Genomic DNA, 12920 nt, shown 5'->3' on the forward strand with positions numbered 1-12920 from the left:
TGCTAACCACTGAGTCATTGTGCTAACCACTGAGCCACTTTAATATTTAACCACCTTCCTACTGTGGACATTTTTCTTTTCTTACTGTTGCTTATATTTCCATCTTCCAAGAGCCAGAACTTGTGTCAGGGCTCTTTCACATGTCAGTGTCTCCAGTACGTGTGGTGCCAGTTTTCACATGTGCTGGAGAAACATGAAATGAATGGGTCTGTGCACATGTCAGTGTGTTTCCACGGACCGTGTGTCTGTGGGCAAAACGTAGTGACATGTCCGTTTTTTTACACACCGCATGGGCTGCAAAACGTCCAATATACGGGCACACTGATGATACACGGATGACAGCTGTGTGCCATCAGTGTGACACGTACCGGCACCTGGGAATCAGCGGTACAGTTAGCACTGCCGGGTGCTGAAGGAATTTCTCATCATTGTCCCCTGATGGCGCTGAGATCAGCACGAGCAAGGGACAATGTTGAGAGTAGTATTCTGCTCCCACTGTCTCCAAAAAGTATAAAAATAAGAATAAATTAAAAAAAAAAAATCATTATACTCACCTGGCTGAGGCAACCGCACATGCTGAGGAGCAGAGGAGAATGACTCGCTGCAGCGAGCGCTGCCCCTGACCTGCGCCAAGCTCACTGAGTGACAGGACAATGCTCATGAGCGCAGGTCAGGGGCGGCGCTCGCTGCAGCGAGTCATTCTCCTCTGCTCCTCGGCATGTGCGGTTGCCTCAGCCAGGTGAGTATAATGATTTTTTTTTTTAAATTTATTCTTATTTCTATACTTTTTGGAGACAGTGGGAGCAGAATACTACTCTCAACATTGAACCTTGCTCGTGCTGATCTCAGCGCCATCAGGGGACAATGACGAGAGATTCCTTCAGCACCCGGGAACAGCGCTGGTACGTGTGATTCTGATGCGGCACGCGGTTGCTACACAGGTGCACACGGACACATGGACATCTCCGGTACTGATGTATCCAGTACCAGAAATATCAGGACGTGTGAAATCGGTGTTAGTTGTAGGGTGGCTTGTTTTTATTTGCAAGACAAATTGACTTTTTGAATCACACCATTTAATTTACCATATATTGAAAACTGAAAAATGTAATTGTGGGGTAGAATTTTGGAAAACATGGAGGCCCCCAAACCACGCCCATCGGACCGACCCGATTACCATGCAGCGGCGGCAGACACGTGATGAGGAGACAGAAGATGGCCGCCCTGCCCCCACTGCACACCAGCCAATCCTTTGTTGTCTTTCCTCCCAATCCTGTCCAGCTGCGCCTGCGCCGAAACTGCTCTATTCTTCTCTTCCTTCCGCTCTCACACAAGCTTGTCGAACAATACGGCGCTCCTGCTGTTCACACCCACTGTCGTCACTGGATTAAAGCGGCGAAAAGTGGCCAATTACAAGGTGGGTTTGGTTTGTTTTTATGAGTGACAGTTGTAAGGACCAATCATAAAGCGCAAAGCAAAAACTCGTAGACCAATAGGCGAAAGCAAAGCGCTGGAGTCCCCCAGGGTTAGGTTGTGGCGTGTTTCCGTCTGGTAAGCAGGAGGTTCTTATCGTGCGCGGGAGGTCGTGTGGCTGAATCTGAACATCGGGCGCTGCGCAGTAATCCGTAGGCTGACAAGGTAACGCTTCCCTACCAGCCCTCATCCGCTGGGGGAGATATGGCGGCGGGCCGCAGCGCGTCGTTTCCTGCCAGGCGGCGCTGGTTCGTAGGCCCGGGCCTAGTGTATAGCAGATGGGGCCTGCACTCGCTCTGCTCTATGCTTGGTATAGGCGGGAGTAGTGATGGCCGTCCTGTCACCCATCCGTGCCCTGCGGACAGTGTCTGCTCAGTGACAGCGGAGGGAGCGCACGGAACATGAAGGCATCTGCATCACCTCCTGCACAGGCTGGGGCTGCACGATCCACCATCCTGCTATTGTGTTCTGTGCCTCATGGGGGTGTCTTGGCAGCGATCTGCTCCTGGGGCCTTCCCTCTGCCCCCTTGATCTGCCCTGTGACGTCACCCCCACACGTTTCCCTCCCCCTGGATATGCCCCTAGGCGCGTGTTTCCCTGCCCCCCTTTACCCCTGCATCTGCCCCTAGGTGCACATTTCCCTCCCCGCCCTCCCTTTACCCCTGGATCTGCCCCTAGGCGCACGTTTCCCTCCCCGCCCTCTCTTTACCCCTGGATCTGCCCCTAGGTGCGCTTTGCCCTCCCTTTACCCCTGGATCTGCCCCTAGGTGCGCTTTGCCCTCCCTTTACCCCTGGATCTGCCCCTAGGTGCGCTTTGCCCTCCCTTTACCCCTGGATCTGCCCCTAGGTGCGCTTTGCCCTCCCTTTACCCCTGGATCTGCCCCTAGGTGCGCTTTGCCCTCCCTTTACCCCTGGATCTGCCCCTAGGCGCCCGTTTCCCTCCCCGCCCTCCCTTTACCCCTGGATCTGCCCCTAGGCGCCCGTTTCCCTCCCCGCCCTCCCTTTACCCCTGGATCTGCCCCTAGGCGCCCGTTTCCCTCCCCGCCCTCCCTTTACCCCTGGATCTGCCCCTAGGCGCCCGTTTCCCTCCCCGCCCTCCCTTTACCCCTGGATCTGCCCCTAGGCGCCCGTTTCCCTCCCCGCCCTCCCTTTACCCCTGGATCTGCCCCTAGGCGCCCGTTTCCCTCCCCGCCCTCCCTTTACCCCTGGATCTGCCCCTAGGCGCCCGTTTCCCTCCCCGCCCTCCCTTTACCCCTGGATCTGCCCCTAGGCGCCCGTTTCCCTCCCCGCCCTCCCTTTACCCCTGGATCTGCCCCTAGGCGCCCGTTTCCCTCCCCGCCCTCCCTTTACCCCTGGATCTGCCCCTAGGCGCCCGTTTCCCTCCCCGCCCTCCCTTTACCCCTGGATCTGCCCCTAGGTGCCCGTTTCCCTCCCCGCCCTCCCTTTACCCCTGGATCTGCCCCTAGGCGCCCGTTTCCCTCCCCGCCCTCCTTTTACCCCTGGATCTGCCCCTAGGCGCCCGTTTCCCTCCCCGCCCTCCCTTTGCCCCTGGATCTGCCCCTAGGCGCCCGTTTCCCTCCCCGCCCTCCCTTTGCCCCTGGATCTGCCCCTAGGCGCCCGTTTCCCTCCCCGCCCTCCCTTTGCCCTTGGATCTGCCCCTAGGCGCCCGTTTCCCTCCCCGCCCTCCCTTTGCCCCTGGATCTGCCCCTAGGCGCCCGTTTCCCTCCCCGCCCTCCCTTTGCCCCTGGATCTGCCCCTAGGCGCCCGTTTCCCTCCCCGCCCTCCCTTTGCCCCTGGATCTGCCCCTAGGCGCCCGTTTCCCTCCCCGCCCTCCCTTTGCCCCTGGATCTGCCCCTAGGCGCCCGTTTCCCTCCCCGCCCTCCCTTTGCCCCTGGATCTGCCCCTAGGCGCCCGTTTCCCTCCCCGCCCTCCCTTTGCCCCTGGATCTGCCCCTAGGCGCCCGTTTCCCTCCCCGCCCTCCCTTTGCCCCTGGATCTGCCCCTAGGCGCCCGTTTCCCTCCCCGCCCTCCCTTTGCCCCTGGATCTGCCCCTAGGCGCCCGTTTCCCTCCCCGCCCTCCCTTTGCCCCTGGATCTGCCCCTAGGCGCCCGTTTCCCTCCCCGCCCTCCCTTTGCCCCTGGATCTGCCCCTAGGCGCCCGTTTCCCTCCCCGCCCTCCCTTTGCCCCTGGATCTGCCCCTAGGCGCGCGTCGCCCCCCTCCATTTCCTGCCCCAATCTGCCATATCCATAGACCTCCAGTGGATGTATTACATAAGACTTAAAGTGCCTAGTTTACTTCACCTTTTTACCATCAAAGGTGCTTGATATACATTTTTTAAAAAAAGGCTGACAAGTCTGCTGTCTCTCTGACTGCTGAACGGTGACAGCGAGAGCTGCGCACACTGTCATGATTCCCTGGTATTCCCGGTCACGTGACCGCATGTTTGCGTAGTTGTGGTAATGTGCCCGCTAGTCTCATCCGGCTTTCTCTGTAGAATTGGATTGAGAGAAGCCTGATGAGTTTAGTCAGCACGTGACCGCAATAATTCCAATCACATATATGGGGCCAATGGATCACCTGCACCAGGAATAAGTGTCCACCTGTCCACCTCTGGGGCGTTAAACCATAAATGCTTGTATTTTGGTCTAAAAATCATTTTTGCAATTCAGTAAATTTAAAAATCTTGTCCCATTGCTTTTTGTTTCCCTTCATATTCGACTTTAAGGTGATCTATAATCATAAATCTGCTGCAAGGAGCTAAAAAAAACACGGTTAAGAGTTACAAAATCTCCCATTGGACTGTCTGAATGAGCTCACTGACAGATTCTTAGTTACCCCACTTTGCAGCCAGCATTAGACAATGCAAAACTGAGGCTGTAGAAGGCAAATGGTACAAAGTTTTTAATAAAGCCCAATGACCAAGATAATTTTTAGCCACAAATACTTGTATTTACGTAAGAAAAAAAAAAAATGCCCCAAAGGTGGACAACGCCATTACTGATAGTAGAGGCCATCACCCTCTTCATGTCTGCGCAGTAACACCACTATAGGTGAGTCTGCCCTGACTGCAGGGTGTTTGCCATATATCAGTCAGTCTAATATTTTCTATTTATTTATTTTTGTTAAATATTAGTGCGTCAGTATTGTCAGCGCCTGTCCGGCCAGAGATGGTGAAATCTTGGATGTGCTTTCCAGGTTGATTTCATAGTGGTTTTCTTTTCAGTTACTACAATGCAGGGAAATCGAGGCTTTAGAATGGAGCATCAGAACCACGCTCATAGGAAACCACAGCATAACCAGCCCCATTACATGCAGCAGGAAGCAGAAGAGCCTTCCCCCACCAATGGACAGCAGCCCCCAAACCCAAGTAAGTGTCTGCCTTCTGGACAGTGTCTGGAGGCTCCTGTAGCCCCCCCACTAAGCTTATTTAATTTTCTGTCTAGATGAAGGCGTCACCATAGATTTGCAGAGTTTCCGGAAACCAGGAGAAAAGACTTATACTCAGCGCAGCCGTCTCTTTGTGGGTAACTTGCCCTCCGATGTTACAGAAGAGGAGATGCGGAAAATGTTTGAGAAATATGGAAAAGCAGGCGAAATCTTCATCCACAAAGACAAGGGCTTTGGATTCATCCGGCTGGTGAGTAATGTTCTGTGGTGGGACACTGCATTTATTACTGCCTGTGCCCTACATGAAGAATTGTACACTGCTCGCTACGGATGGCCTCAGTGCAACATGCCGCACATCGGTCCATGGGTTAAGGGCGCTATTGTAGCTCAGCCTCATTAACTTCAGTGGCGCTGAGCTGCCATACCAGACACATCCCAAGTGCAGCTATTAGTGCTGTTTTAGGGGGAGAAAGCTGAAACTAAGCTGCACCCAAACGTTTTAATTATGGCAACACTCTGGATTTATTTTGAATGGATAGTGGAAGCTACAATTCCGGGTCATGTAATTGCCGCTTCCCCTACCCATGCCGCCATCATTTTTAGGGTCACCTTTTAGATGTGTTCACAATTGTGTTTGATGGTTTAGGTGCATATGCCAAGCCTGAATCGTCATCAGATCCACCAGCATTTGCACCACCAGGGTTACATAAATGTGTATTTAACATTCATGTAATTTCCATGATTTTTGCTTACAAAATCCATGGTTCATGATAATCGGACTCCTAAAGCCACGGATGCTTCTGTAAAGTGCACATTGGCTTTGCCATTGACACAAATCGTGTCTTGTGAACATAGCCTTAGGACACATGCAAGATGTTAATGTCTTCACAAGTTTTTTTTTGTTCAGCTACTGTGGTAATAGTAGATTGTACTGTATTTACTTTCTCTCTTTGTTCTGCCAGCACTGAAGGTACTGGTATCTTTATTTTTGTGCTTATCTTATACTTGCTTCTGTAGGAAACACGGACTCTGGCAGAGATCGCTAAGGCCGAGCTTGATAATCTTCCTCTCCGTGGAAAACAGTTGCGTGTTCGCTTTGCCTGTCACAGCGCTGCATTGTCTGTACGAAACCTTCCCCCCTTTGTATCGAATGAACTTTTGGAAGAAGCCTTCTGCATGTTTGGTCAAGTGGAGCGAGCTATAGTCATTGTGGATGATCGCGGAAGACCATCCGGTAAAGGAATCGTTGAGTTTGCATCTAAACCAGCAGCCCGGAAGGCTCTTGATCGCTGCGCTGATGGGTCTTATCTTCTTACTGCGTAAGTAGTCAAAGCAAGAGCTTAGACCAATTGATAGTCCTGTTAATAAATGTTTATTAGATGTGACAGCCAGGGCTGTGGAGTCGGTATAAAATGGACCGACCCCTAAAATATCTAATAAATTGGGTACAGTAGTTCAATGCAGTTTGTGGGGAATATTTTTTCATAAGAATTTGGGAAAGTTATGAAATGTCCTATAAATGTCTGTCTTATTCCTGATCTAAGGGTCTAGACTTTTAGCTGAGATGAATCTGTGCTACAGTAAATTTATCACTTACACATCAGCCATGTATGAGGGAGTCGGAGTCATGGGAATTGAGGAGTCGGAGGTTTGGCTTACAGACTCCACAGCCCTGGTGACAGCTCCTCTATGCACAATGATTATTAAATGGGTTGTCCAGTTTGCGTAAGTCCTCACCTAACTTTAGGATGGGTGATAACTTGCAGGCCTTTAGGTGTACCACAGCTTGGACCTATCGGTGGAATGGAGCACTTTTTTCCTCGCTACTAAATGGTGCGGTAGGTCGGATGGCCGACTTCCACTACATTGACTATGGGGCTGCTGAGAAAACCCAAGCGCACAGCTCGGTAGCCCTATAGGGAATGAGTGGAGCAACCAGCTGAGCATGTGCACTGCCGCTCCATTTTAACGGGGGTGAATGTGCCCCTGTCTCTGATCAGTGTGGGTCCCAGCAGTAGGATCTCCACCAGTCAACAAGTTATCACTTACCCTGTGGATAAATGATAATTTCACCGGACATCCCTCTTTTTAAAAAAAAAAAAAACACTTCTATTGTAGTACAAATCTCCTTTTTAACTTTTTTTTTTTTTTTTTTTTTTTTTTTTTTTTTTTTTCTTTCCTGTTGCAAGTCATGAACAGGTTGCATCTCCAGCTCCATATACTCTATGTAATACAAATATATGAGGAGCAAACAATAGGTTAAGATGTTTCATCTGATCCCACTGGCAATAATAGGACTAGAGTTCCAAGTGTGGTAGAAAGTCTTCCTTTCTTGTATAACTGGTGTTGTGGGATCTGCCCACCCGGGTGTACGGTACAGGATATTGATTGCCATCAAACACATAAGAAGCATTATAGGAACTGAGGTGGCGGATGGTTGCATATATTAAAGGGTGATTAACCATCTTTTGCTCCTTCCATCACTTCATTTTGATATTGAAGCCATTGTCTTGTTTTGCTGTGCAGCTTTCCCCGTCCTGTAACTGTGGAGCCTATGGATCAGCTCGATGATGAAGAAGGATTACCTGAGAAACTTGTTGCAAAGAATCAAGGATACCACAAGTATGTGTCCTTTTTTTTTTTCCTCCTTTTTATTGCTTACAGACCTGTCTTTCATTTATTCTGCTAAACTGACTAAAGATTTTTTTTCTATTACTTTAGGCTACAGCCACATAGTGATGTGTTGCATGACAAAAATCTATGTGCAGCTTGTCTGCGACATGCTGTCTTGTGACTATTGTATATATCTATCTGATTTTACGATAAACAGCCAAGTCACATGCAACTTGCATTGAAATCTATGGCAAGTGTCTCTTGCCAAGAAAGTCCAACATATTTGGAAACATTTGCCACTGTCACAGTATGTCGCAGGTTGTAACACCACACCACAGGAAATCATTAAATCCAGTGCTGCACTATGTCACTGCAATTTCAGTGTCAGGTGACACATTTCACAGTATATCCCTATCCTTAAAGGCGTTCTCCAAGAAATGTAATAAAATAAATACACGCTTAAATATTAAAGCGCACCTGTCAGCAGGATTGTGCTCAGTAAACTACATACTGTCAGGCGGGCGACATTACACTGATTAAAATGATACATTGGTTGATGAAATCCGTCCTGTGGTTCTTGTGTAATCTTTACTTACAGTTTGGAGATAATGATATGCTCTTGCTTCGGGGTGGCCTGTGGGGGGCGCTCTATCTGGTGCTCTGCTTATCCCCGCACTACTAGATCTATTATGTAAAATAGGAGACAGGTCAGTGAAGGATCAGTGAGCTGTCATAAGAACATACAGATGAATATGTAAGCAAAGCACCAGATAGAGCACCCCCCACAGGCCACCCCGAAGCACGAGCATATCATTATCTCCAAACTGAAAGTAAAGATTACACAAGAACCACAGGACAGATTTCATCAACCAATGTATAATTTTACTCAGTGTAACGGCGCCCACCTGACAGTGTATGTGGTTTACTGAGCACAATCCTGCTGGCAGGTGCACTTTTAAACATGTTTCCTAAATAGTTATTTAGCAAAAATTTATGCTGTATCTAGTGCACTCTGTCAGGATTTCAAAGATGGCAGCTGCTGTATATCACTGCAGCCTGTCCTAGATTTCAGAGGGCACGCAGTAGGACGGGCTGCCTGAAGCACAAGACAGACTCACTAAAACTGTCATTCCGACTGAGATGGATGTTCATTCTCAGTCACCTAAAGAAAGGGGTTTATCTTCTCCTTTACTCCGGCTCTGCTCAGTGTCCTGTCAGGTGGACTGACCAGAGGAACGTGTGTTCACCATGCCTGACCGGGGGCTGCTCTGACGTGACCTCTGTCTCGTCTCGTGCTGATGTTCACGCAGCCTGTCCTACTGCATGTCCTCTGAAATCTAGGACTGGCTACGCAGTGATATGACAATTGCCGTTTTTGAAATCCTGAGAGTGCACTAGATGAAGCATAGCTTTTTGTTAAATGTATTTAGAAAATTGTTTAATATTTAAATCTTAGTTTATTTTATTACATTTCTCGGCGAAACCCCTTCTAAGAGACCGCCTCATGGTAATCCTCTAGTTTTTCTCCACCTTATAACAGAACAATCTATGCACCTTATCAGTGATGTAATATGTTACGTGCATTCATATTGAAATGGGACCTTTTCAAGGAATATGTTCCTATTCCTAAAACTGCAGACTCCGAAATGGTAGAGTAAAGAAGTTCTCCACTACTTGGACAACTCCATCTCATCCCCCACGCTTGACCCTGATAAAATAAAAAAAAAAAGCTTATACTCACCTCCCGTGCGTGGTGCCGTTCCCGAGGTGTTGGCACTCTCTCTCCCCGAGGCTCCTTTGCGGTTGCTGTGACACATGACTCTTGCGCCCAATCAGCGCTGGTGTCACTGTCCCCACCTTGAATTGAACATGAAGAGGAAGTCAGAGATCAGCTGCAGCCCGGATTTCCTCTTCATGTTCAATTTGTCCGCAGGCGAAGACAGTGACGCCAGTGCTGATTGGGCGCCAGTGTCGCAACAACCGCACGAGAGCACCTGGACCGCGAGTGCCAACACCGCTGGAATAGCGCTGGCATGGGAGATGAGTGTAGGCTTTTATGTTTTATCGGGCCAAACATTTAGCTCAAGAAGGGGATGTCCAACTAGTGATTCAGGGGCTCTCAAGAAGATGTGTCCAGCATGTATTGTTTTGTTTTTCCTGATTGGTCTATGTTGCTGTCCTAGTGAGAGAGAGCAACCTCCTCGCTTTGCTCAGCCTGGAAGTTTCGAGTATGAATATGCCATGCGCTGGAAAGCCCTCATTGAAATGGAAAAACAGCAGCAGGATCAAGTAGACCGAAACATTAAAGAAGCCCAGGAGAAGATGGAACTGGAGATGGAGGCAGCAAGGCATGAGCACCAGGTCATGCTTATGCGGCAAGGTAAGGGTCTTCAGCACTAAATTATAGGTGACCTATTCTTGAAATAGGAGGAGGGGGATTCAACCACCCGGACCTCCATTCCTGATGGTCATTTGGCCATCCAGTATATTAGTGAGCTGTACTGGTGTGAATAGCGCTACAGCATTATTAAAGCATCAGTTTAATGAAACCATCTGTGTATATTTATATGCCTATGTTTTTTTATATATTTGTACCATGATTATCATGACAGATTTAATGAGACGCCAGGAGGAATTGCACAGGTTGGAAGAACTCCACAACCAAGATGTTCAGAAACGAAAGCAGATGGAGCTGAGGTACATCTTCCAGGTGCAGGTCATATGGTCTATAGCGTGCTAATGCTTGTTGTGGTGTTCATGCACAAACTATTCTTGCAGATATGAAGAGGAGCGTAGGAGACGTGAAGAGGAGGCACGTCGACAGCAGGAGGAAATGCTTAGGCGTCAACAGGAGGGCTTTAAGAACGCCTATCCTGATACAGTAAGTCAGGTGGTAATGTTCTATAATAGATCCTATGGGGCCTGAGTCATCAAAGCTTTCACACCAGAATTCTAGCGTAAAAGTTAAGCCTAACTCGGAGTTGTGCATAAACTTTGACTCTTGGCATCTTCACACCAGTTTTTCTCAGCTCCGCCATAATGGGTTGGATGGGAGTGTGGCAACCGCTGCCCTTAAAATTCATGTGCTATGCTACAAATCTTACTACAGCAGGGTCTGGAGTAGGATTTGTGGTGAGACACACAGAGTTGCCTCTTATCCGACACTTCTGACTCCAGCATGTCCCCTCATAAAGAGCAACATGAGCAACGCCGATCTTGATGAATTGAGGCCTGTGTGTCTATTATGTCAGAAGAATTAGAAGCACTGTTCAGTAGGTTAAAGGATTTGTAACAAGCATGGAAGGCATCCCTTACCAATAGGATATTTCCTGATTGCAGGGATCTACACCTGTCCCACTTATTGGTCTCTGCAAAGCCCTGTCTGAATATAATGAATGAATGAGCATGCACACTTCCTCCACATTCATTCTCTGAGAATGCCAGAGATGGCCAAGAACAGTGATCTCCTATCTGGCAATATCAAGAATGGATGGGGAAAACAGAAAATTTTTGTAATATTTTATCCTCCACCTCTGCTTCTTTCAGACCGAGCTCCACAGTGCTCTGTTCTTGAGATCGGTGGGTGCCCCAGCGATCAGGAAGTTATCCCCCTATCCTATGGCTAACCTCCATACTTGATACAAGCCTTTTAAAGAATAATGCTCCACAGTCTTTTTTTTTTTTTTTTTTTTTTCCCTGATCCGTCCAATAAATGAAATGGAGTGTATCAAAATACTTACTGTTCACCATCTTCCCTGTTTTCCAGCGTCGCTCCAGTGCTGGTCTGCAAAATGTTATATATTCCAGTTTATGATTGCACCAACGTTGTATAAGAGCCTTTCGCTCTGACTTTTCCAGCCTTAACATAAGCACTATCATTCTCAATGCAATTTACACAATGTCACATTCAGGTTGTAGATCAGTGCAGCAAACTGGGCAAAAGTTAGAATTGGATTCTTAGCGTGTAATCTTGTGTAACATACTGCTTTTTCTTTATTTAGAGGGATGCTGACATGAGGTTGGCACAACTGGCCATGCCTGGTAAGTGCTTATGATGGACGCTTACAGTTCGGAGTTCAATATTGTAAATGGTGAATTGCTCATCTTAAGAAAACCTTGCCAAAGCTATTCATCGTCTTGTCTAGGGACCATGGGAATGAACAACCGATCTTCACTGGGTAATAGCAGCGCCACTGCTGGAGCGGCTCCATCAACAGGACCTACTTCCTTGATGACAGAAGCGGCTGGAATTGGCATGGTGGGTTAATTTTTCAAATCCTACTTTTTTTTTTCTCTCTATTAAATCCATGTCACTGATGGCTTTTATATCCTTGGTCTCCTTTCCTAGACCGCCCAGACTGCTGACCGCTTTGGCCAGGCTGCCAACATTGAAGCTATTGGTGCAACTAATCAACAAGCTTTCCAACAACGTGGCACGCCAGGAGCTGATTTTGGTGCTAATAAGCGACGTAGATATTGAAATCCTTCACCATCTCCCTTTTTTTTTTCTTAATGTCATCAGCTGTATGAGTTGTCCAAAATTAGTGTGACTGGATTTGTATTGATAGTGTTCATGTTGTAGGGCATTCTCTGGCGCAAATGGAGACCAGTCCCATGACTTCAGGCACATTTTGCTGCGGGATTGAGGGTTGGGAGGGAATACTGCAAAAAAAAAAAAAAAAAAACCTTGTGACATAAACTTTCCAAGAAATACACTAACCATCTTTTCTTGCAGAAAAGTGGTGAACACTTTTGGACAATTCTGAGCTGTAAAGTGCCACCGTGCCTCCCATTCCTGTCCTCTTCAGTCCGTTATACAATATGAAGTGCTGTCCCTGAAAAGCTACCACACAGGTTCCCTGAGCTGCCAGTGGCAAAGCTCACTTTTTTTATCATGTTTTTTTTTTTCTCCTGTTCTGGACCATACTGTATGTAGTGTTTTTGTATCTTTATTTTATTTCCTCTTCACTTTCATGCCCACTGAGTTAAATGTTCTAGTTAAGGTATCACTAAAGTCCCATTGCTTCTTTCATATGTTCTGCTGTCTTTCCAAATGGCATCATGTCCCCTTCCTCAATGTGTATTCCTCGGCATTTCCTGAAAGAGTTTATTGATTACTCGGCAATGTGAAAGTTGTTCATAAATAAACGAGAATAAGACTTTTAATTTATTCATTTTTTTTTTTGTGGGGGAGGGGGAGGGGTATACAACATAATGTTTCTAAATTCAGGTAATCTACACAAATGCAGTGTGTTTGCTTTTTAAATATGGTCATTTGAGATTTTTTTTTTTTTATTAATAGGAGAACATTGAAATTGTAGGATAATGAATTTAGCACAACCTGCTGTAGGCCAGATTCACACATTTGAGTGTTGTGCTCAGAGTACATGCAGGGACTGGTCGTGGATCTCCTGACCCCGAACTTAGTCTTTATATGCCTATGAAGC

The 12920-nt window shown here is 47.7% G+C and overlaps 1 protein-coding gene across 2 annotated transcripts; it reads left to right on the forward strand.

The window, feature by feature from the left end:
* Nucleotides 1–1461: 1461 nt before the first annotated feature.
* NONO (non-POU domain containing octamer binding) lies at nt 1462–12639 on the forward strand. Of its 2 annotated transcripts, none has more exons than XM_073641000.1 (11): nt 1462–1551; nt 4697–4840; nt 4917–5110; nt 5878–6179; nt 7387–7482; nt 9657–9853; nt 10086–10170; nt 10252–10354; nt 11475–11514; nt 11619–11731; nt 11822–12639. In XM_073641000.1, the coding sequence occupies exons 2-11, from the start codon at nt 4705–4707 to the stop codon at nt 11951–11953; spliced, it is 1398 nt and encodes a 465-aa protein (XP_073497101.1). In that variant the 5' UTR covers nt 1462–1551; nt 4697–4704; the 3' UTR covers nt 11954–12639. The 2 variants fall into 2 exon arrangements, with proteins under 2 accessions (XP_073497101.1, XP_073497100.1); XM_073640999.1 differs by having other exon boundaries at nt 1481–1638.
* The last annotated feature ends 281 nt before the right edge of the window (nt 12640–12920 follow it).

This window comes from Phyllobates terribilis, unplaced genomic scaffold, assembly GCF_046119375.1.
Source record: "Phyllobates terribilis strain yellow unplaced genomic scaffold, ASM4611937v1 Scaffold_7__3_contigs__length_470593459, whole genome shotgun sequence".
Taxonomy (NCBI): domain Eukaryota; kingdom Metazoa; phylum Chordata; class Amphibia; order Anura; family Dendrobatidae; genus Phyllobates; species Phyllobates terribilis.